Below are 21,604 nucleotides of genomic sequence, written 5' to 3' on the forward strand. Positions count from 1 at the left end.
CACAGGGGGGCAGCTCAGAGCCAGAACCCCCATGGTGGGGTGACAAGAGGTGACACAGGGTGACATGGGGTAACCAGCCACAGCCAGACCCCCATGGTGCCCCCACAGTGGCAGGGCTGGGTGACTTGGGGTGACACAGAATGACACAAAGCCATGGGCTGACTGCTGTCCCTGCCCCACAGCTGAGCCACGAGGGGTGACCTGCCCGAGGGGTGACACGAGGGGTGACATGCTGGGGACACGTGGGGACACTGCTGTCCCCCACCCCACACTCACACTGCACCAGAGCTGCCCTCGCGTGGGCCCACGGCCCCTTTATTGCCTGCAGCAGGGAGGGGGGTCCCCAAACCTCTCCCCCCCGGGGGGCTGAGCCCCGGTGTCTCCCCTGGCAGTGGGGCAGGAATGTCCCTGAAATGTCCCAGCAGGAGCCAGGACGTGGCCCCGGCCCCGTGGCCGTCCCAGTGCCCCTGGATGGGGAATAAATAGGACGGGAGCTCATCATGGCTGAGGCAGCAGCTCCAGAGCTGGGCAGGTCCTGGCAGATCCATCTGGGTCCCTGGTGGGTCCTGGTGCTGTCCCAGTCCCTGCTCCAGAGGCAGTCACAGCTCGTCGTGTGGGATGTGGAGCGCGTGGTCACACAGGTCTGCAGGGACAATGGGGGACAATCAGGGTGTGGTGGAGCCCTGTGGGACCCTCAGGGTGTGGTGGAGCCTGATGGAATTTTCTGGATATGCTGGAGCCCCGTGGCACTCCCAGGATATGACAGAGCTGAGGAACCTCCCATGGCCAGAGCCCCATGGGACCCTCAGGATGCACCAGACCCCTGTGAGACCCCCAAGATGTGTCAGAGCCACATGGCACCCTCAGGATGCACCAGGGCCCCCAGAGACCCCCAGGATATGACAGCCCTGTGGGATTCTCAGGATGCACCAGGGCCCCCAGAGACCCCCAGGATATGACAGCCCTGTGGGACCCTCTGTGGTGGAGCCCTGTGGGACCCTCAGGACAATCAGAACCCCGTGGGACTCTCTGTGCTGCCCTGTCCCTGCTGTGACCTGAGCCAGGCCTGCAGCATTTCCCTGCTTTGTTCTGTGGTTAATGACAAACGTGGCTGTTTGGGCACAGCCTGGCTGCACTGTTGGATGCAGGAGGAGCCCCAGGAGCAGCTGTTGAGACCCTCAGGATCCCCTGGGGCAGAGCACTGCCCTGATGGCTGTGTCAGGTACAAAGGGACCTGCCCTGGCCCTGTCCAGGGCCCCATACAGGACTGAAGTGGCCCAAAGGTCACATCATGCCCTGACCTAGGTGTTTGCGAGCTGGAAATAGCCCCAGAAAATGGACAGGGCCATTGGATGAGCCAGGAGAGGCCACAGAGTCAGCACAGCAGCTGCCCTGGCTCAGCCCCAGCATCCCAAAAAAAACTCCAGTGCCAGCAGAGTCCAAGCACTGGGCTGTGATGGCATGCTGGGATTTGGGGAAGGACTTGCAGCTCCTCCCTGCTTTGGGCTGGCAGCAAATCCCATTGCAGCACCAACGGAGCAGCTTCAGACTCTGGAACAGCAGGAGAGACCCCCAGGGACAGCCCCAGTCTGGGCTCAGTATCTCCTCCCATCCCAGCACTGAGGGAGCAGGAGAGACCCCCAGGAACAGCCCCTGCTCTGGGCTGGCAGCAAATCCCATCCAGCACCAATGGAGCAGCTTCAGACTCTGGAACAGCAGGAAAAACTCTCTGGAACTGAAGGAAAGACCCCCAGGGACAGCCCCTGCTCTGGGCCAGCATCTCCTCCCAGCCCAGGACCAACAGAGCAGGAGAGACCCCCCTGTGACAGCCCCTGCTCTGGGTTGGCATCATCTCATCCCATCCCACCAGAGCAACCACAACCCCAGGAACAGCAGCAGAGCCCCCCAGGCCCCCCAGCTCACCCGTCCTCTTGCTGCAGAGTCGGTCCTTGACATTCTCAGCCTCGTGTGAGAGAAACTCGATGAGCTCATCCTCATATTCCTCAGCGATGCTCTCGCACTGCAACGGGACACGGCAGCGGTGAGACCCCACCCACAGGAGCCACACCCCCAGCACTCCCCTGTCCCCTTCAAACACTCATCTGAGAAAATCGGGAGTTTAGTTACCTTGCTGAAAATCATTAAAAGTTAGAAGTTAGTTGTCTGAAACTTAAATAATTGTCTATCATTTTATGTTTGCTCTGCTGCACTTACAATGGGAAAAAAACGAATGCAACACAATGCAAGCAGAAACCCATTTGTATTGTCATTGATAAAAAAGTCGAGAGTCAGGGTGAAGACTTGCCTTACTTTTAAGACTCCTCCCCACAAAAAACGACCCCAGACTTAATTTAAGAAGTCAATCAATGCTTAATTAGCTATTCAAGCTAATTATCATAAGAAGCAGGGGATGTTGTTATGAATATGCATTTCTTTGAATCCTTTGCCAATAAATAAACTCTGTGATCACCTGTGATTTTGCAGTGTACACGCTGAATAAACACACACTTTCTAACTTTAAATTGTTACAGACTCTTTTGTCCCTCACAGCTGAGTATCGGTACGAGACCAACACTCTTATTTTGGTAAACCACCCTCACACACCGCGAATTTCAGGCTGGACGTCACATCCCCGTCGAATTTGAGGCCGGAAAGGTCCATCTTGGTGCCGTCGTGGGAGATGACCCGCACGTAGCTCTTGCGGTGGGTGGCCGGATCCACTTTCTCGCCGTATTCCTTCATCTTCTCGCACACCCGCTCCAGCAGCTCGGTGAGATGCGCCTCCGAGCGCGCGTACGGCACCTGGAGCCGCGGGGAGGGGTCAGCGGGGTCTCGGCGGGGCGGGATGGAGGGCGGGGACAGCGGGACAAGCCTCACCTCCACCACCGACTGGCTGCCGTCGGGGTTGATGCGGAACGAGCCCATCTGGATGGTTTTTCTGGGATCCACCTGGGCGATCTCCCACTCCAGCTCGTCCACCAGCGCTCGGCAGGCTGTGGGGGGGACATGGGAGGTCTGGCACACACTTCTGTGGCTGCCCAGAGCCAGACTGGGATGGAAGGTGTGCGGGGAGGGGTGCCCAAGGCCTGGAGACCCTCAGCCTGTCCCTGAGCAGGGCAAGCTGGTCCAGTGGAGACCCCCAAGCCTTGTGCCACCACCCTGTCCTGTCTTGCTGTCTCCTCTGTCCCTGTCCAGCCTTGTCTCCCCACTGCATCGAGTTCCCCTGTCATATCCTGTCCCCGTCCTCCCTTTTCTCCCATTTTCCACCCTCTGCCCCACCCTGTCCCATCCCATCCCGCGTGTCCCACGCTGTCCCCGCCTTGTCCCCGTGTCCCCCCGCACCTCCGCAGTGCAGGTCCTGGCTGCGGCGCGCTCCGGCCGTGGGCAGCAGCGATGCCAAAGCCAGGGCCAGCCCGAGCAGGGTCGGGATCCGCTCCCGCATCCTCAGGGCTCCGCAGATTCCCGGGATCCGGCCCCGCATGCTCAGGGCTCCGCTGTCACCTGCGGACACGGGGCAGCTCCAGCGCTGCTGTCCCCACACCTGGTCTCACCCAAGGGCCATCCCTGCCCGGTCCCCCGTTCCCTGCAGAGCCCGGCTCTCTTTAGGGCTTCATCCACGGCGTTCCCCTTCCCGGTCCGCTCTGTCCCGTTAGTGCCCCTGGACCCACAGGGACCCCTCCCCTGTAGGGCAGAGCCCAGAGCTCCACAGAGATTCCTTCATTATAGGGCAGAGCCCAGAGCTCCACAGAGATTCCTTCATTATAGGGCAGAGACCAGAGCCTCACAGAGATTCCTTCATTATAGGGCAGAGACCAGAGCCTCACAGAGATTCCTTCATTATAGGGCAGGGTCCAGAGCCCAACAGAGATTCCTTCATTATAGGGCAGGGTCCAGAGCCCAACAGAACCCAGAACTCCCACAGATCCTCCTCCTCCACGCACCAGCCCCCACAGAGCCCCCTCTCGTATAGCAGAGCGCACACAGAGCCCCCTCCCCTCCGGGATCCCCCACAGCTCCCTATAGAGCCCTTCGGCTCCACGGCCGAGCCCATCGCCTCTCCTGGAGTCCCCTCGTCACGAGCCCAGCCGAGACCCCCAACCCACTCCCTCTATCCCGAGCCGCGGGCCCGGCCGAGCCCCCCCCCGTCCTGCGCCCCCCGTACCGGCCGCTCTGCCGTCCCGCTCCCACCGCCCCTCACACCGACCGGCTGCCCCGGGACTGCCCGCGGAGCCGCCGGTCCCGGCGCGCCCTCCCGCCCCGCACCGTCGCGGGTCACGGCCGCGCGGAGCGGGCGGCGGCCGAGCCGGAGCGGGCGGCGGAGCCGGTCAGACCGGTCGGACCAGCAGGGGCGGCTCCTCGGGCCGCGGCGGGGCCGTCCCGCGAGCAGGCGGCGCGGCGGGCAGCCCGGGACGGGCGCCGAGGGCCCCGCCGTTGCCAGGGCCCGGCCGCGTGGCGCTCGCCCGCGAGTGGGCGAGGTCTAGAGCGGCTCCGCCCACAATGCCGGTTGGCCACGCCCCCTCCCCGGCTCAGCCGCGTCCCGGGACCGGTTCGAGACCGAGACCGAGACCGAGACCGGGTCCGGGTCCATCCTGCCGTGTTCCCGGTCTGAGCCCCGGACTGAGCCTGGGCAGGGTCTATCCCGCCGTGCCTCCAGTCCGGTCCCGGTCCGTCCTGTTGTGACCCCGGTCTCAGCACCGATCCGAACCGTAATCCTTCCTGCCGTGCTCCCGCTGCCGCCCTCGCCTGTGCCCGGGTCCGTCCCGCCCCACAGAGCTCCTGGTCTGAGGCCCGGACCGATCCTGGGCCGGGTCTGTCCTGCCATGTTCCCGGTGCCGGTCCCGTTCCGAATCTGGTCCCAGTCCTTGCCGCCGTGTGCCCGTCCAGGTCCCGGTGCCGTTCCCAGCCCTTTCTTCTGTGTTCCCGGTGCCGGTCCCGTTCCTAGCCCGGTCCCAGTCATTCCTGCCATGTTCCCGGTGCCGGTCCCGGTCTGAGCTCAGTTCCAGCCCTTCCTGCCGTGCCCCGGTACCGGTCCCGAACTGGCTCCTCTGCACTATGTCCCTCCCAGCCCCGGCACCGGTCATTGCCATGTCCCCGGTGTCAGCCCCGCTCCTTCTTGCTCTGTGCCCGATCCGGGACCTTCCCGTCTTGTCTCGATCCCGGTCCCGGTCCCGGTCCCGGTCCCGGTCCCGGTCCCGGTCCGGCTCCTCCGTGTCGTGTTCCCAGCCCCAGCCCCGATCCTTCCTGCCGTGCCCCAGTCCCGGCACCGCCGTGTCCCCGGTGTCAGTGGCGGTGTGAGCCCGGTACCCTCCTGCCGTGCCCCCGGTGCCGGTGCCGGTCCCTCACCCCGGAGCCAAGGAGGACACGGTCGCACGGGGGTCCGAGGCTGTTTTATGAGTGTGCCCGGGCCGGCGGGCGAGCGGGGTGGGGGGAGGGCAGTGCTTCCCGGTACCGGCAGGGAAAGGGGAGCCCCGGGGCACCGGGCCCGGGGCAGGAGTCGGGCGAGTCGGGGACAGCCCCGGTCCCGCTGCTGGTTCCAGTTCCACGCGCGTCCGCCTCTCCCGGCGCTGCTCCTCGCGGGGGCTCCGGTCACAGCGCCAGCACCGGGGGGAACACGGCCCCGTCTGCGGGGACAGCGCGGGGTGAGACGGGACACAACGGGGGCGACAGGGAACACGGGGAGGGGGGACACAACCTGGAGGAGGGAGGATGAGAGAGGGGACACGAGGGGAGAGAGGGGACACACAGCGAGGGGAGAAGGGACACGGGGAGGGCAGAAGGGACACAACAGGGTGAGAAGGGACACGGGGACGGGACAGGGGACACGGCGGGGTGAGAGAGTACAGGGGGAGAGGGGACACAGTGGGCAGGGACACAGCGGGCAGAGGGGACACGGGGAGGGGACAGGGAGAGAGGGCAGTGGCGAGGGGGGGAACACGGCCCCATCTTCAGGGACACTGCGGGGCGAGAGGGGACACGGGGAGGGGGCGGCGGTGACATCTTACGCTTGGGGCTGCTCTGGCTGTCGGGCTCGGGCACCTTCCAGTCCAGCTTGCGACCCTTCTCGTAGAGCCCCTTGAGCACCTTGCGGAATTCCTCAGGCTCTGAGCCCTGCGGGCTCAGCTCCAGGTACTTGCGGTAAAGCTGCAGCGCCGTCCGCGCGTCCTCGATGCTGTCGTGGGTCTCCCCCTGGATCTTCAGGTCTGCGGGGACACCCCCGGCTCAGCGCGGGGACCCTCGGGGAGGTCCCGCCCCTTCCCGGATCCCAGAGCTCGGCTACCGACCCAGGAAGTACCAGGCGAGGAAGCGCAGGGAGATCATCCTCTTCCTCGGGATGTGGAACAGGTACACGGTGTCGATCACCTGGTCCTTGGGCACCTGGGGAGGGGACAGAGTCCTGCTGCCGGGGCAGGGGGGGGAAGGGACCCGACCCGACCCCTCCTAGCCCCACCCCAGCCCCCCACCGTGGCCAGGGAGGGGGCTCAGGCTGTCACCATCAGGTTGATGACACGGAAATCCTTCTGCAGCCCGTGGCCCACGAACTTGACGCCCACGTCGATGAGGAAACGCAGCTTCAGGTAAGTGGATTTGAGGGTGGTCAGGTGCTTGGAGGAGATCTTGGCATCCAGGTCTCCTGGCTTGATCCCGGAGTACTGGGTCAGGTAATCCACTACCTGCAGAGACCAGGGCACCTGGAAGGGGCTGGCAGGGCCAGGGGCTCTGCCCCCTCCTCAATTCCCTGTCAGCACCCTGGGGAGGGGGCTGGTGCTGCAGGACAACAGCCCCAGGTGACCATGGAGCACAGAGGTGTCCTGGTGAGGACATGGGAATCCAGGTGAGGTGACCATGGAGAACACAGGAGTCCAGATGAGGTCAAAGGAGTCCCTGGAGAGCACCCAGGTGTCCACAGGGTGCACCCAGCTGTCCATGGGGAACACCCAAATGCCCAGGTGAGGTCACCATGGAGAACCCAGGTGCCCAGCTGAGATCACCATGGAGAACACCCAGATGCCCAGGTGAGATCATGGAGAACACACAGGTGAGATCACCATGGAGAACCCAGGTGCCCAGATGACATCACCATGGAGAACCCAGGTCCATAACCTTCCTGGGAGCCTGGAGAACTGCATGATGCCAGGTGTGCACCCCATACCTGCTCCTGGGTGGAGATGTAGTCATCAATGAAGGGGACGCCCTCGTTGGGACCCTGCCCCCGCACGCAGGTGATCCGGGCCACCGACATCTGGCTGGGCTTGATGGTGGATTTGGTGCCATCGCTGCGCAGCTCAGCCTCCTCCTGCCACCAGGCACGGCACACATGGTGACCAACAGCTCCCTACACCCTGTCCCCCCTCTGCCCCCATCCCCAAGGCTCCCCCACCTCATTCAGCGTGACAAACTCAGCGTCCAGCCCCACCAGGTCTCCTGCTTGGGGCATCTCGTTCAGCATGAGGGGGATGAAGGTGGCGTGGCACTTGCGCTGCTTGCGGGCCAGCGAGGCCTCAGCCAGCAGCACGTTGGCCTCGATGGGGTTCTTGACTGTGCAGGAAAAGGGGAAGGAGCTCAGCAAAGCCGCGGCGGCGCCGGCCCCGCCGCCACTTCCACGCCAGCCACTCACTGACGAGGTTGTACTTGGAGTTGAGGTTCCTCCGGGCGTAGTAGAGGATGGCTGGAACCTTCCAGCTCATGTCAAACTGCACAGCCTCGCACTGCAGGGGAGGGGGGGGATGGTCAGGGGTGGCCTGGGTGGCTCCAAGGGGTGGTCACGGTGTCACCTCGGTGCTCACCTTGTCCACGGGCTCGATGAGGAAGTCGTTGAAGAGGTACCACTGCTGGTGTGTGACTCCCTGGGGGGAAAGGCACAGCCTTAGGGGGGCCCCCCCAGGCCAGAGCAGTGACTCCTCTGCCCAGTTACCAGGGAAAGGAGGGTGTGACGATGCCATGTGGGAACCCCCGCCCTTCCTGGGACACCGTGGGGAAATCCCTGCTGGCCTGGGTGGTGACAGAGGACGTGAAAGGATTGGACTGGACTGGCTCCTGAGCAAAACTCCAGGGAGATGCAAGAGATAAGAGACAGGGATGGAGCCTTGACACACTCTGGGAACTCCTGGCTTGGGCATCTCCAGCAGAAACCAGGATTGTCCAGACCAGCCCTTTCCTCGGGAAGGGAGATGACGTCCCTGCCCTTACCTGGAAGTACAAGGACAAGCTGGCACTGTGCCTGTGGCCAGGAGGAACCAGCCTGAGTGGGTGTGGGAAGAGGCTTTCTTCAGCCCTTCCCTCCCCGTGAGGGGCCCCAGCAGCTCTTGGCACGTTCAACCAAACACTCAACACTTGGCAGAGAGAGCCAGGAATGAAAAATCCTGTGGGTGAGACCCCTTGGGGAGTAAAATGGGGGTCCTGCAGGGTCTCACCTCCTTCCTCTGGTGGTAGGTCTCTCCCACCTTGATGTGCCCCACCAGGCTGCCCCCCGTGCGGGAATCCAGGATGTGAACAACAGTGGCCATGAGGTCGTAGATGTAAACAGAGTCAGGGTCATCTGTAGGGCTCAGCTGTGGGAGAAACCAGGAATATCTGAGACATGGACATTTCCATGCTCCCTTGAGTTATCTGCTCAGCAGAAAATGGTGCTGAGGCAGCTCTGCCCCCACGTGCTTCTGTCACCTCACCCACAAGGAATCACCCAAGTGATTCTCTCATTTTACCTCATCGGTCTCGCTCCAGTTGCTCACGTCAAGCTCTTTGCTCTTGGTCAACCTCATCTTGATGGCATGAGGGATCCAAATGTTCTTCAGTTCCTCCACAGAAGGATATGAATGTCCTGTGTCAGGGTTCCCCAGATCCTTCCTGCTCAGGGAATCATGGAAAGCTGAGTTGGAAGGAGATGTCACCCAGGCCAGGACTGCCACCCACCTGCTCCCCAGATGATTCCTAAAATTTCTGTGGGAGCAGAACTTTGGGAGAGGTGCTCAGGCAATGTGGTTTTGGGGCTTTGGTCAGTTAGAAAAGGGGCATGAGGTGGATGGCAAAGGGGATGTGGTGCAGCCTCAAACAGGCAGGGTATCAAATTAACATAGTTTAGATGAGAAACAGCCCAGTGAATCACCCCAAAAGTGTCACTGCTCAGAGGCATCACCCCAGGAACAGAATCTCAGAATCCTTGAGGTTGGAAAAGGTTTCCAAGATTATCAAATCCAACCTCAGGCCAATCCCCCATCCTGTCACCCAGACCAGAGTGTCACATCCAGTCATTCCTTGGACCCCTCCAGGGATGGTGACTCTACCACCTCCCTCAGCAGGTCCAAACTTTTTTCATGAAGGAATTCCTCCTGAATTTCTACCTACCACTCTCCAAGAGAGATCTCCTTTCCCTTGGTGATGTCAAAGCCTCCTCTCTTCATCATGGCTTTCTGAAAGGAGTACTGGCAACAAAACACAGGCAAGCATCAGCACAGGGTGACAGGCCAGCCCTGGGGACACGTGGCTGACAGCCAAGCCAGGAGCAGGGAACAGACAAGGATATTAAAGTTGGTGACAGGGAAAAAGCAATGGAAAGCCAAGGTCACTGCCTTGGTGCTCCTGGGGGGCTGGGGGAAGGACAAAGTGACTCCTGCAGTCCTTTCAGCTCTGCCACACCAGCAGATCTCATCTTTTCCAACTTCAAAGGCACAGGGCATGCCACAGGCATGACCCAATTGCACCAGCTCCTCTGCAAGCAGGTGGAGGGAGAGAGGCCAGAGACAGCAAGAGCAGAGTGAAAACCTCAGTGTGCCTGGAGTGTGTCCCCCCACCTCAGCCTGTGTCTTCCAGAAATCTGCCTCCTTGGAGCTGTTCACCTCACAGTTAATGACCAGCACGTCTGGCAGGCAGCGGATGTTCCGTGTCTGCACCTGCAGGGAGAGGGGGAGATGGAAATGAGAGCCCTGGAGAGGCTCCCAGCAGCATTTGGGGACATCTGCCAACGCCTCAAGAGCTTCCTCCCCTCCCTGGCTGCATTCCTGGGGGCACTTCCAGCACAACAAGGCTGCTCCAGCAGTTCCTGGGGGGTTGTTTCTCCCTGTTGAATCCTTGCTCCTGCATGAGAGGAATGCACAGAGCCCAGGAAATACCCCAGGGCTGCCAGCCCGGCCAGGAACCGAATCTCTGGCATGGGCTAAGGAGGTTCCCTGGTGACTCACAGAGAAACTGCCCCTCTCATGCCCCTGTCCCACAGCCCCTCGTGCCTGACCCCCCTCCCAGGCTCACCGTGGGCTGGTATTTCTCACAGTTCTCACACCAGGCTTGTGTGTTCTGCTCCAAGCAGATGCTGCGCTTTAGAATTTGGGCGAACTCGTAATCCTTGGCTGGTTTTTCTGCAGGGAGAAAGGAGAATAACGTCACCTCCCCAGCACACAAACCTTGACCAGCTGAGCTCAGCCAAACCTCTGGGGTTTTCCTTGTAACCACCAGCCAGAAGGTCAAGCCCCAAATGTGTCTTTCTGAAGCCAAAAGCTTTGGCTGGTTGCAAACCCACCCCGGGAGTTGAGGCAGCTCTTGGTCGTGGGTGTGTTCCAGCTGGAAAAATCATGGATAACAAACCCCACCCAGCTGGGGGGGGCTGGGCTCTGCTCTTACCAGTGCTGTCAGGGTAGGAGAGGGTGAAGAGCAGCGTGGAGGACACACGGACAGTCTCCTTCCCACAGCGGCACATGCTGCAGTTCTCCATCTCACAGCTGAACAGCTGCCCGATCACAGAGTCCCCTGAGGAGCCAAAGCTGCTGGAAAAACAGCACTGGAATCAGCAGAGATCCCTAAAATGAGCACACACAGCTCAGGAGCTCCCAAATTCCAGCAGATTTTAGGGAATCAGTCATCTGAGCCTTCCTCAGGAAGCTCAGCTGGTGTCCCCTGTAAAGTCTCAAGCTTCCAAACAGGTTTTAGGGGGCAGAGGCTCAGCACAGGGTTCAAGCACAGGGGGAGCTGCATTTCCCATGGATCCCTCAGAGCATGAGTGGCAAGAAAGCTTCCTGAGGGATGGGAGGGGTCTCTGGGGAGACCCCTCACTGGGGCTTGGCTTCTACCTGTGCAAGAAGGTGACAGGAGTTCCCAGGTCCCCAAGAGTGTGTGTGCTCCCCCCTGGGGTCCCCAGTCTGGTGTCACCCCCTTTTCTCTGCCCACAGAGCTCCTGACCCAGCAGTGGCTGCAGCCCCTCCTCATGGCCCTGGGCTCAGTGAGGACTCCCTGCTCTGTCCCCTTGCTGATTTTGGGGGGGGTTGTGTGTCCCCCAGCCCCACTGTCACTCTGCCACCACCTGATGGTCCCAGTGTTCCCAATAAATCTTCCCAGTTCACCCTGGTCCCGTTTATTGGAGGGCAATGGGGAAAGACTTGCAGATGGGCCTTGATTTGGGGGGGTGGGAGACCCAGCCTGGGATGGATCCAGAATGGGGACCCAAGTGTGTCCCTGCTGTCACTCCAGTCTAGGGACCCCTTGGGAGACACATGAACCCCAACACAGCACTCAAACAAACCCCAAAAGGTAGAAGGACCCCCCTAAGCCACCAAGGGAATTTGGGGAGGGGGCACATAGGGGGTACCCAAGAGCTCAGCACTGTCCCTGCCCAGCTGGATCATTCTCATGTGCCAGGACCTCACCTGCTGCCAGCCCCACGGTAAGCCTGGGGTCCCTCCTGCTCTTGGGTTTCCTGGTGCAGCTGAGTCAGGATGAAACGATTCCAGCTCTGAATCAGCCTCCCCAGGTTCACCTTGCCCGTGGCTTCATCTGAATCTGCCAGGATCAGACCCAGCGCCGACGCCTCGGGGATGGTGCGGAAAGCCCGCAGAAAATTGCTTCCCTGGCCGTGGGGCAAGAGCAACAAGTCACTGAGGTCAACAGGAGTTTCCATCTGCCTGCCCAGCACTGCTCCCCTTCCTCTGCCATCCCTGTGACCCCTCCTGGGCAGCCCAGCCCAGCACAGACCTGGCAGGGGTCTCCTCGGGACAGGTCCAGCATGTGGAAGAGCAAGCCCAGCTCGCAGCCCAGGCAGAATTCCTTCTGGCACAGGTGGTTCTGCACCAGGCAACGGACTGGCTCCAGGAAATACAGCACCTGGCAGACACCCTGCAGTCAGGGGGGGCTCTGGGGGTGTCTCATAGGGGTCTGGGTAGGACTGGAGCAGCTCCCACCTGGATCATGCAGTTGCAGTAAGCGTTGGGAATGTGGGGCTCCAGCCCTGCAAACAGCGTCTTGTTGTAATGCTTGAAGTCAAAATCCTCCAGCCCCAGCTTGGAGTATTTGATGGTGACCTGAGCAGAGATGTGACAGATAAAACAAACACCTCCCCACCCCATGGGACCCCTGGTGCTCCCCACAGACCCTCTTCCCCACAAGCCAGCACCTTCCTGTACTTCTTGGCCACCCTGTAGAGATGTGGCTCCTCCTCACGCCCGATCGGCGACTCGGGGACTTGGCTGAAGTTGTCAAACTCATTGTCCATCTCCTTTAACCGATAAGGAATCTTTGAGAAATGAGAGAGAAGGGGTGAGCAGCTGAACCCTGAGGTGGGGAGGAGTCCCCTGGGCTTTCCTGCCTCCCTGAATGAGCAAAGAGATCCACCAGAACAGAGTGGGGCCCTCCCTGGACCTGCATGAGGCCTCCACACCTTCCTGCTGGCAGGGATTTGTCACTGTGGGAAAGCACAGGGCAGTGTTTTCCCAAGGGTGAGGGACATGCCATGAACCTCCCAACCTGACAGCTCAGCCCACAGAGCCACAGAGGGATGTAAATGGGAAAACTCCATCCCTTTCCCTGCTCCAAACTACACCTGCACCATCCCAAGGGAATTCCACCTCTTGTCCATGTCCCTGAAACCTCAGGGAATCCCTCAGCATGCAGAGAGAGCTCTGTCCCTTCCCAGGTTGCAGAGCTACCAAAATCCCCTCCTGGGAGCAGGTACCTGGTTTCTGAGCTTGGTCCTGGGGTTTGGGGCGTAGCCAATGAACCCCACTTTCTTCATGGTGCGCAGAATCTCGGGATCCACTGGGGGGGCCCTCCTGAAAACACCCCCTGACTCAGAGCAGCATCTTTCACCCACACAGGGTGTGCTCAGGGACCCACCCCGAGGGTGTCCTGAGCATTCCCCCCTCCTCAGCCCTTCCTCAGGTTCATTTCCACCCCAGGACAGTGCTGAGATGGGGGTGTTGGGGGTAGAAAAAGGGAAAAGGAGATTCCACTTGGGCACAGCAGAGCCAGGATCCCACTGGGAGTGGGAAGGAGAGAAGATGGACCATCCTCACACCTGCACTGCAGGAAACTCATCAGGGGTTTCACAGGCAAGCAGCAACGATGCTTTAGAACTTAACTTTTTCTATTTTTCAGATCCTACTTTAGCGTAAAACTCTAAAACTCCACAGCCTGTCACCTACTGCTGACAAAAATTATACCAATTTGAAAGAAGGGGATTTACATTCTCCATTAGAAAGAGAACCTCTATTAGCAGACACCTGTCCTACAAACCAAGACACCCATCAGTGGTGTCACCGGGACTCACCGCGGCGCCGGGGCCGAGTTGGCGGCCGGCCAGTCGGACAGCAGCGCGTCGCTGGTCAGCGGCACCGGGATCAGCGACAGCGGCACCAGGTCCTGGTTCCAGTCCAGGTGTGGCAGAGTGTCCACCATGCAGGGAAGAGCAAAGTCAGTCTCCCTGGAGTAGGCATTGAAGGTGACCTCGGGGGAGTCGGCCCACAGGTGGACGCAGCCCTCGGAGTCACCGAAGGCCAGCGCCTGCTTGCTGGCCGACACGTCGAAGGTCATGATGAGCGGCCCCACGGTGTTGACGTGGAAGATGTCGGCGGGGTTGGCCAGCCCGGTGGGCTCACAGAACTGGCACTGGCCTGGGGGAGAGGGAAAAGTGGGATGTGTTGGGTTGATGTGGCCAGAAATGTGGATTCTGTTAAAACTGACTGGGGCAGTGCCTTATCTCTATGGCACGTATTATCTGCTAATGGGCCATCTTTAAACCAGCTGGGCAATCATCTTTATCATTCCCATGACCCACCCTTCATCCAGGAGCTATCACATCTAAATGGGCCATTGTTAAAAACTGGGTGTGGCAGAGATTCTTATCCCTGTGGGAGATATCTCCTGTTAATGGGTCATTGTTTAAAACTGGGTGTGGCAGATTCTTATCCCTGTGGGAGATACCTCCTGTTAATGGGTCAGATGTTAAAAGCTGGGTGTGGCAGTGACCCTGATCTCCTGGCACACATTATCTGTTAATGGGCCATCTTTAAACCAGCTGGGCAATCATCTTTACCTCTCCATGACCCACCCTTCATCCAGGAGATATCACCTGTTAATGGGCCATTGTTTAAAACTTTATCTTTCCACAGCCCATCTTCCCTCCAGGAGATATCTCCTGTTCATGGCCAGTGAGTCCCAGTGCATGACTGATAAAATTCCATCATCCCACTGGGAGATGCTCCAGCCAGGGCAGGAGCCAAGCCTTTCCTACTCAGAGAAAAACTGAGAGTTTGGACAGCAAATTATCCATCTTCCCACTGGATTCCAGAGGAAAGCCAGACCTTTCCACATCATCCCTGCACCTTCAGAGGAAAACTGCAACCCTGCTCCAGCTGAACCACATCTGCCACTGCAGGAGGATGCAGCCACCATTGAATGGGACTGTGCCACCACCCTGACTGACTGACGGGTGTCAGCTTGGATTCTGACTCTGGCAGGGTTGGGATTGTTCTTTGTAATACTGCATTTCTATTTTAATTTTCCTCATAAAGAACTATTATTCCTAATTCCCCTTTACCTGAGAGCCCCTTAATTTCAAAATTACAATAATAATTTGGAAGGAGGGAGTTTACATTCTCCATTTCAAAGGGAAGCTTCTGCTTTTATTGGCAGACACCTGCCCTTCAAAACCAGGATAACCCTCACCCTTAAGGACCCCACAACATCCAACACCTGAAGGACCCCACAACATCCAACCCTGACCTTGGGGACCCCACGAGCCGCCCTCACCTGTCTGAGAGATGATGGCCAGGCGGGAGGTGTAGGTGGGGATGAAGCGCAGGAAGAAGGGGTCGATGTGCACCTGCAGGGGGGTGGTGGCTCTCATCATGCGCAGGTCGTACACCTTGAGGAAGCGGTCGCAGGCCAGCCCGTTCATGCGGCTGGAGAAGCCGCAGGTCACCAGCAGGTTCCCGTGCACGTCGAAGTCCGACAGGCTGCCGGAGTGCGCGTCGAACTCGTGCTCCACCGCGAAGGAGCGCAGGTCACGCAGGGACACCTGCGAGGGGACGCCCTGGCTGTGGCCACTCAGCTTCTGGAGAGCCCAAATTTTGGGATTGTTCCCTCCCTGCACAGGTGTTACCTTGCCTGAGGTGTGGCCGCAGAAGAAGAAGCGGTTGGATTGTCTCATGATGGTGATGCCCGGCACCTCCACGGTGTACTGGGAGAGAGGGGAAGAGAAGGGGTGAGGAGGGAGGAGCAGGGAACAGAAAAAAGGGAAGGGAAGGGAAGGGAAGGGAAGGGAAGGGAAGGGAAGGGAAGGGAAGGGAAGGGAAGGGAAGGGAAGGGAAGGGAAGGGAAGGGAAGGGAAGGGAAGGGAAGGGAAGGGAAGGGAAGGGAAGGGAAGGGAAGGGAAGGGAAGGGAAGGGAAGGGAAGGGAAGGGAAGGTGAGGGAAGGGAAGGGAAGGGAAGGGAAGGGAAGGGAAGGGAAGGGAAGGGAAGGGAAGGGAAGGGAAGGGAAGGGAAGGGATGAGAAAAGCAAGAAAGAGCATGGATGAGCATGGATGAGCAGGGAAGACAAGGGAACAGCAAGGAACAGCAGGGATGGGCAGGGATGAGCAAGGACAGGCAGGGAAGAACAGGAGTGAGCAGGGATGAGCAGAGAACAGGGAAGAGCAGGAATGAGCAGGAATCAATCCTAGAGTGAAGCTCCAGGCTGCAGCCCCTGGCCCAGCTGCACCTTCTGTGTCTCCTGCACGGTGTTGAGGTCCATCTCCAGGACGTGGTTCTGCAGCCCAGCCACCAGCAGGGTGTTGTTGTCCGTCAGCAGGAGGCTGTGCATGTCCTCGGACTCATCCATGCTGGGGACACCAGCACCCCCTCAGGCTCCTGCCCTGCTCTGGGAGGGAGCAGAGCAGGGCTGCAGGAACCAGCAGCACTCACAGGTAGTCAAAAATGATGAGGCCACCCCGGGACTGGTACTTGAGGTTGGTTTTGGTGAGGAAGAGGATGCCGTTCTCCAGGCTCTGGATCTGGCGGATGTCATCGCTGCTGTTCACCTGGAAGGACGAGTAGCGCTCCAGGGTGGGCCCAAAGAAGGAGGTGGCGTGGCCCTGAAAGCAGACAGGGGACAGGGATGTCACCAGCCTGTGTCCCAGTGGGTGTGGCACAGCTGAGGTTGCTTTATCCTCTGCCAGATCCTGGTTTTTCCAAGTTATGGGGGCGTTCTTGGCACTCCTGGGTGCTCCAAAGCAGCTCAGATTTGTCCATAGACACTGTCCTGGTTTGGAGGGCAGGTATCTGCCAATAAAGGCAGAATCTTCTTTGAAATGGAGAACGTAAACCTCCTTCCTCCAAATTATTATACATTTGAAATTAAGTGGCTCTCAGGCAAAGATAGGGGAATTAGGAATAGTTCTTTACTAGGAAAATTAAAATAGAAATGCAGTATTACAAAGAGCAATCCCCAAAACACAGACAGAAATAAAACTTGTCCAGCAGACACAAAATAAATAAAAAATCCCAACACAACCCCAGAGCAGTGAGAGGTTTGTGCTCTGAGAATTCACACAGACAGATAAAGAGAAAAAGGTTTTAAAGGAAAAGAGGAGACTTAGATGGGATAGAGGGATGAAATTCCTCCCTGGGAGTTGATGAGGTGTTGGAATGGATTTCCCAGAGAAAGTGTCCAGGCAGGTTAGACAGGGCTTGGAGCACCCTGGGATGGTGGAAGGACAGGGAAGAGGATGAGTGTGGAGAGGAGAAGGCTCCAGGGAGACCTTGGAGCCCCTTCCAGTGCCCAAAGGGGCTCCAAGAAAGCTGGAGAGGGACTGGGGACATGGAATGGAGAGACAGGACACAGGGAATGGCTTCACAATGTGGGGTCAGATGGGATTTTGGGAAGAAATCCCTCCCTCTGAGATGCTGGAATGGATTTCCAGAGGATTCCCAATGCTTGGAGGTGTCTGAGGTTGGATGGTGCTGGAACCAGTGATGCCTCTCAAGTTTTAGTTTTTATATTTTGCACATCAGTGCTGCTTCAGTGCAGAACTCTAAAACTCCACAGCTGCTGTTCTCCTGTTTTATTCAAAACAATTCCTCTCTAAGCCTGAATCAAGGACACCTCACTGCCTCAGGCCATGAAAAATGTCAACAAAAAGTGAATTAGAGGGAGCAAATTCAGGGAATGGGATTGCATTACCTGAAGCTGGAACTGGACAATTAAACTCTGATATGTAAACAAACCAAACTTTTATCTGTCTGAAAAACTCATGATTGTTGTCCTCAGCTGGGTGTGGGCTCTGTGAGACTCCTGCACTGTCCAGGAGGGACTCTTGGAAGGTTTTTCAAGAAATTCCTGCCTTTATCCTTTAACTCTGTCCAGGTAACCTCTCCAGGTATCACCAGATGAGCTTTGCTCTTCTTCCCAACCCAACTCAGCCCATCCCATGATCCCAACACACCCCACAACTTCCCCAGGGCTCCCAAAACCTCCCCAGGGATCCAAAAACCTCTCCAAAGCTTCCCAAAACTTCTCCAAAGTTTCCCAAAACCACCCCAAACTTTCTCAAAACTTCTCCAGGCATCCAAAAACCTCTCCAAAGCTCCCCAAAACCTCTCCAGAGTTCCCAAAACTTCTCCAGGGATCCCAAAACCTCTCCAGAGTTCCCAAAACTTCTCCAGGGATCCAAAAACCTCTCAAGAGCTTTCTAAATCCTCACCAGGGTTACTAAAACCTCTCCAGACCTTCTCAAACCCTCCCCAGAGCTTCCCAAAACTTCTCCAATGATCCCAAAACCTCTCCAGACCTTCTCAAAACCTCTCCAGAGCATTCCCAAACCCTCCCCAGAGCTTCCCAAAACTTCTCCAAGGATCCCAAAACCTCTCCAGAGCTTCCAAAACCACCCCAGACCTTCTCAAAACCTCTCCAAAGCTCCCCAAAACTTCTCCAGGCATTCCCAAAACCTCTCCAAAGCATTCCCAAACCCTCCCCAGACCTTCTCAAAACCTCTCCAAGGTTCCCCAAAACCTCTCCAGGCATTCCCAAACCCTCCCCAGACCTTCTCAAAACCTCTCCAAGGTTCCCCAAAACTTCTCCAAACATTCCCAAAACCTCTCCAGGCATTCCCAAAACCCCTCCAGGCATTCCCAAAACTTCTCCAGGCATTCCCAAAACTTCTCCAGGCATTCCCAAACCCTCTCCAAGGCTCCCCAAAACCTCTCCAGGCATTCCCAAACCCTCCCCAGACCTTCTCAAAACCTCTCCAAGGTTCCCCAAAACTTCTCCAGGCATTCCCAAAACTTCTCCAGACATTCCCAAAACTTCTCCAGGCATTCCCAAAACTTCTCCAGGCATTCCCAAAACTTCTCCAGGCATTCCCAAAACTTCTCCAGGCATTCCCAAACCCTCTCCAAGGCTCCCCAAAACCTCTCCAGGCATTCCCAAACCCTCCCCAGACCTTCTCAAAACCTCTCCAAGGTTCCCCAAAACTTCTCCAGGCATTCCCAAAACTTCTCCAGACATTCCCAAAACTTCTCCAGGCATTCCCAAAACCTCTCCAGAGCATTCCCAAACCCTCCCCAGAGTTTCCCAAACCCTCTCCAAGGATCCCAAACCCTCTCCAGAGCTTCCCACCACCTACCCCGTGGTTGCCAACCCAGAGCATCTCCTCGTGCAGGTCGAAGTGTGCCACGGAGACGGGCACGCCGACCTCAGAGACAGCCGTGTGCAGCTCACTGTACATTCCCTCCATCAGGTGCACAGAGTCTGGCACAGGGAGCCCCTCCAGGGACACCCCCTCGGGGTCCAGCTCCACCAGGCTGGGGGGCAGGTGAGGGTCCAGCACCGGCTCCAGCGCGGGGTGAAGGGGAGGAGCGAACTCGGCCAGGGAGGGGTTGAGCCCTTCGAAATTCATGGTGAATCCCAGGCCTGGGGGAGGGAGGAGGAACCTGAGGAATTGCTCAGGGGACACCTGGAGTTCTGGGAATTGGTGATGGAGGGGTGGGGGTGGCTGCTGGAATGTCCTGAGGGGGTGAGGTCAGGGGGGTAAAGTCTCTTCCCCAGGGTGTGCTCAGAGATATGGTATGGCTGGGGGAAGGGGATGGGGTGGTCCTTGGGCACCGGGTACTGGCACTGGGCACTGGGCATCGGGCACTGGGCAGGGGTCCCTGGGCACTGATCCCTGGGCACCGGGCACTGATCCCTGGGCACCGGGCAGGGGTCCCTGGGCACCGGGCAGGGGTCCCTGGGCACTGATCCCTGGGCACCGGGCAGGGGTCCCCGAGCACCGGGCAGCATCTGAAGGAACCGGGAAGCAGCCCAAGATGCCCGGCAGCCTCCCGTGGATACCGGGCAGTGGTCCCAGAACACGGAGCAACCTCCAAAGGACCGGGCAGTGTCCCGAGGCACCGGGCAGTGTCTCTGAACACCAGGCAGTGTCCCCGAGCACCGGGCAGTGTCCCGAGGCACCGGGCAGTGTCCACGAGCATCGGGCAGTGTCCCGAGGCACCGGGCAGTGCCCCTGAGCACCGGGCAGTGTCCCGAGGCACCGGGCAGTGTGTCTGAACACCGGGCAGTGTCCCTGAGCATCGGGCAGTGTCCCGAGGCACCGGGCAGTGTCTCTGAACACCGGGCAGTGTCCCGAGGCACCGGACAGTATCGCTGAGCACCGGGCAGTGTCCCAAAGGACCGGGCAGTGTCCCGAGGCACCGGGCAGTGTCCCAAAGGACCGGGCAGTGTCCCGAGGCACCGGACAGTATCGCTGAGCACCGGGCAGTGTCCCAAAGGACCGGGCAGTGTCCCGAGGCACCGGGCACTGCTCTCCGAGCACCGCGCAGCCTCCCGGGGAGCCAAACCGAGCCCCACCCGGTTCCCGCCCTGCCCTGCCACACCCCCGGGGCTTCGGGCCAGCTCCGCACCCGCCGCCTTTATCACGGCGGGCGCACACGGACCGCGCCGGCGGGATGGGAGCTATCGGCGGCCGCAGTCCCAGGCGGGGCCCGGGCGCGGAGCCACCACCCACCACCCTCCTCGCGCGCCGTTACCGAGCCGCCCCGGGCAGAGCCGCGCCGGGGCCGCGCTCCCGGGCTCGTCCCGCTGCGCCGCCGCGGCCGGGCCGGGCCGGGGCCGCTCCCGCCGTCGCTACGGCAACCGCGCCCCTGCCCGGTAAACCGGGCCCGCCCCGGGGCACCGGCCAATGGCAGCGCCGAGCGCCGGGCAACGACCAATCAGCGCCCGAGGGGGGCGGGACTAAGTAGCGCGGCGGGACGGGGCGGCGCACGGGACAAAAAGGCAGAGTTGGGCTGGTTCGCGGTCCCGGGAGCCCCGGGCGCCTCTCGGAGCCTCGGCGCTGCCGACCCGTGGAGCTCCCGCGGGAGCTGCTGTGTCCGACGGATGTCACACAACAGCCCGTGGCATCCCACGGTGCCCGCGGGTGTCGCGCAGGGTTCTCTGGCATCCCCAGAGTGTCCCCAAGTGTCGCCGGGTGTCCCTTGGCATTCCACAGGGTGCACTGGAATCCCACAATGGCCCATGGGGACCTCCGGTACCCCACGCCGTCCCACCGTGTCCCCGGTACCGCATGGGGTCCCAAAGTGTCCCCAGATGCCTTTCAGTGTCCCTCGCTCTGCTCTGGCATCCCACGGTGTCCCCTGGGGTCCCTCAATGTCCCACGGTGTCCCCTGGGGTCCCTCAATGTCCCACGGGGTCACCTGGCACCCCACGGAATCCCAAAGTGTCCCCGAATGTCCCGGCGTCCCGCAGAGTCCCCTGGTGTTTCAGTGTCCGTCGGTGTCCCACGAGGTGCCACAGTGTCCTGTGCCACCCCACGGGGTCCCACCGTGCCCGACGACGTCCCAAAGTGTCCTTGGCACCCCACAGGACCCTGAAGTGTCCCCAAATGCCCCATTGGTACCGCACTGTGTCCGCTGGTGTCCAATGGGGGCCCCTGGCACCCCACTGGGTCCCATCACATCCCAAATGTCCCTCAGTGTCCCCACAATGTCCACCAGTGTCCCATGGGGTCCCTCAGTGTCCCTCAGTGTCCCATGGGGACCCTCAATGTCCCATGGGGACTGTCATTGTCCCTCAGTGCCCCACGAGGTCCCCAAGTGTCCCTAAGTGTCCTCAAGTGTCCCTCAATGTCCCCCGTTGTCCCCCAGTATCCCCCATTGTCCTTCAGTGTCCCATAGTGTCCCTCAGTGCCCCACGAGGTCCCCAAGTGTCCCCCATAGTCCCACAGTGTCCCCCATTGTCCCTCAGTGTCCCACGAGGTCCCCAAGTGTCCCCCATAGTCCCACAGTGTCCCTCATTGTCCCATAGGGACCCTCAGTGTCCCACAGTGCCCCACCAGGTCCCCAGCTGTCCCACACGCCCGGCGGTGCCCCCGCC

At 59.6% G+C, this 21,604-nt stretch overlaps 2 protein-coding genes across 4 annotated transcripts; both read right to left on the reverse strand.

Annotated features, from left to right (window-relative positions):
• Window positions 1–289: 289 nt before the first annotated feature.
• CNPY2 (canopy FGF signaling regulator 2) lies at window positions 290–4,453 on the reverse strand. 2 transcript variants are annotated; one of them, XM_079329147.1, is made up of 6 exons: window positions 4,205–4,453; window positions 3,343–3,501; window positions 2,878–2,993; window positions 2,605–2,802; window positions 1,924–2,020; window positions 290–643 (listed from the first exon to the last, which is right to left on the reverse strand). In XM_079329147.1, the coding sequence occupies exons 2-6, from the start codon at window positions 3,479–3,481 to the stop codon at window positions 600–602; spliced, it is 594 nt and encodes a 197-aa protein (XP_079185273.1). In that variant the 5' UTR covers window positions 3,482–3,501; window positions 4,205–4,453; the 3' UTR covers window positions 290–599. The 2 variants fall into 2 exon arrangements, with proteins under 2 accessions (XP_079185273.1, XP_079185272.1); XM_079329146.1 differs by having other exon boundaries at window positions 4,163–4,453.
• Window positions 4,454–5,368: 915 nt separating this feature from the next.
• On the reverse strand, window positions 5,369–20,318 carry PAN2 (poly(A) specific ribonuclease subunit PAN2). 2 transcript variants are annotated; one of them, XM_079329088.1, is made up of 26 exons: window positions 20,260–20,318; window positions 18,858–19,144; window positions 16,159–16,328; window positions 15,956–16,076; window positions 15,359–15,436; window positions 15,007–15,274; window positions 13,526–13,868; window positions 12,932–13,028; window positions 12,374–12,493; window positions 12,162–12,281; window positions 11,956–12,084; window positions 11,631–11,830; window positions 10,612–10,751; window positions 10,243–10,349; window positions 9,789–9,887; window positions 9,343–9,419; window positions 8,703–8,844; window positions 8,412–8,549; window positions 7,785–7,844; window positions 7,616–7,706; window positions 7,379–7,536; window positions 7,151–7,294; window positions 6,492–6,671; window positions 6,282–6,375; window positions 6,003–6,200; window positions 5,369–5,621 (listed from the first exon to the last, which is right to left on the reverse strand). In XM_079329088.1, the coding sequence occupies exons 2-26, from the start codon at window positions 19,128–19,130 to the stop codon at window positions 5,587–5,589; spliced, it is 3,582 nt and encodes a 1,193-aa protein (XP_079185214.1). In that variant the 5' UTR covers window positions 19,131–19,144; window positions 20,260–20,318; the 3' UTR covers window positions 5,369–5,586. The 2 variants fall into 2 exon arrangements, with proteins under 2 accessions (XP_079185214.1, XP_079185213.1); XM_079329087.1 differs by lacking the exon at window positions 20,260–20,318 and having other exon boundaries at window positions 10,612–10,754.
• Between the last annotated feature and the right edge of the window lie 1,286 nt (window positions 20,319–21,604).

The sequence above is a fragment of the Erithacus rubecula genome (assembly GCF_903797595.1).
Source record: "Erithacus rubecula genome assembly, chromosome: 31".
NCBI classification, from domain to species: Eukaryota; Metazoa; Chordata; class Aves; order Passeriformes; family Muscicapidae; genus Erithacus; species Erithacus rubecula.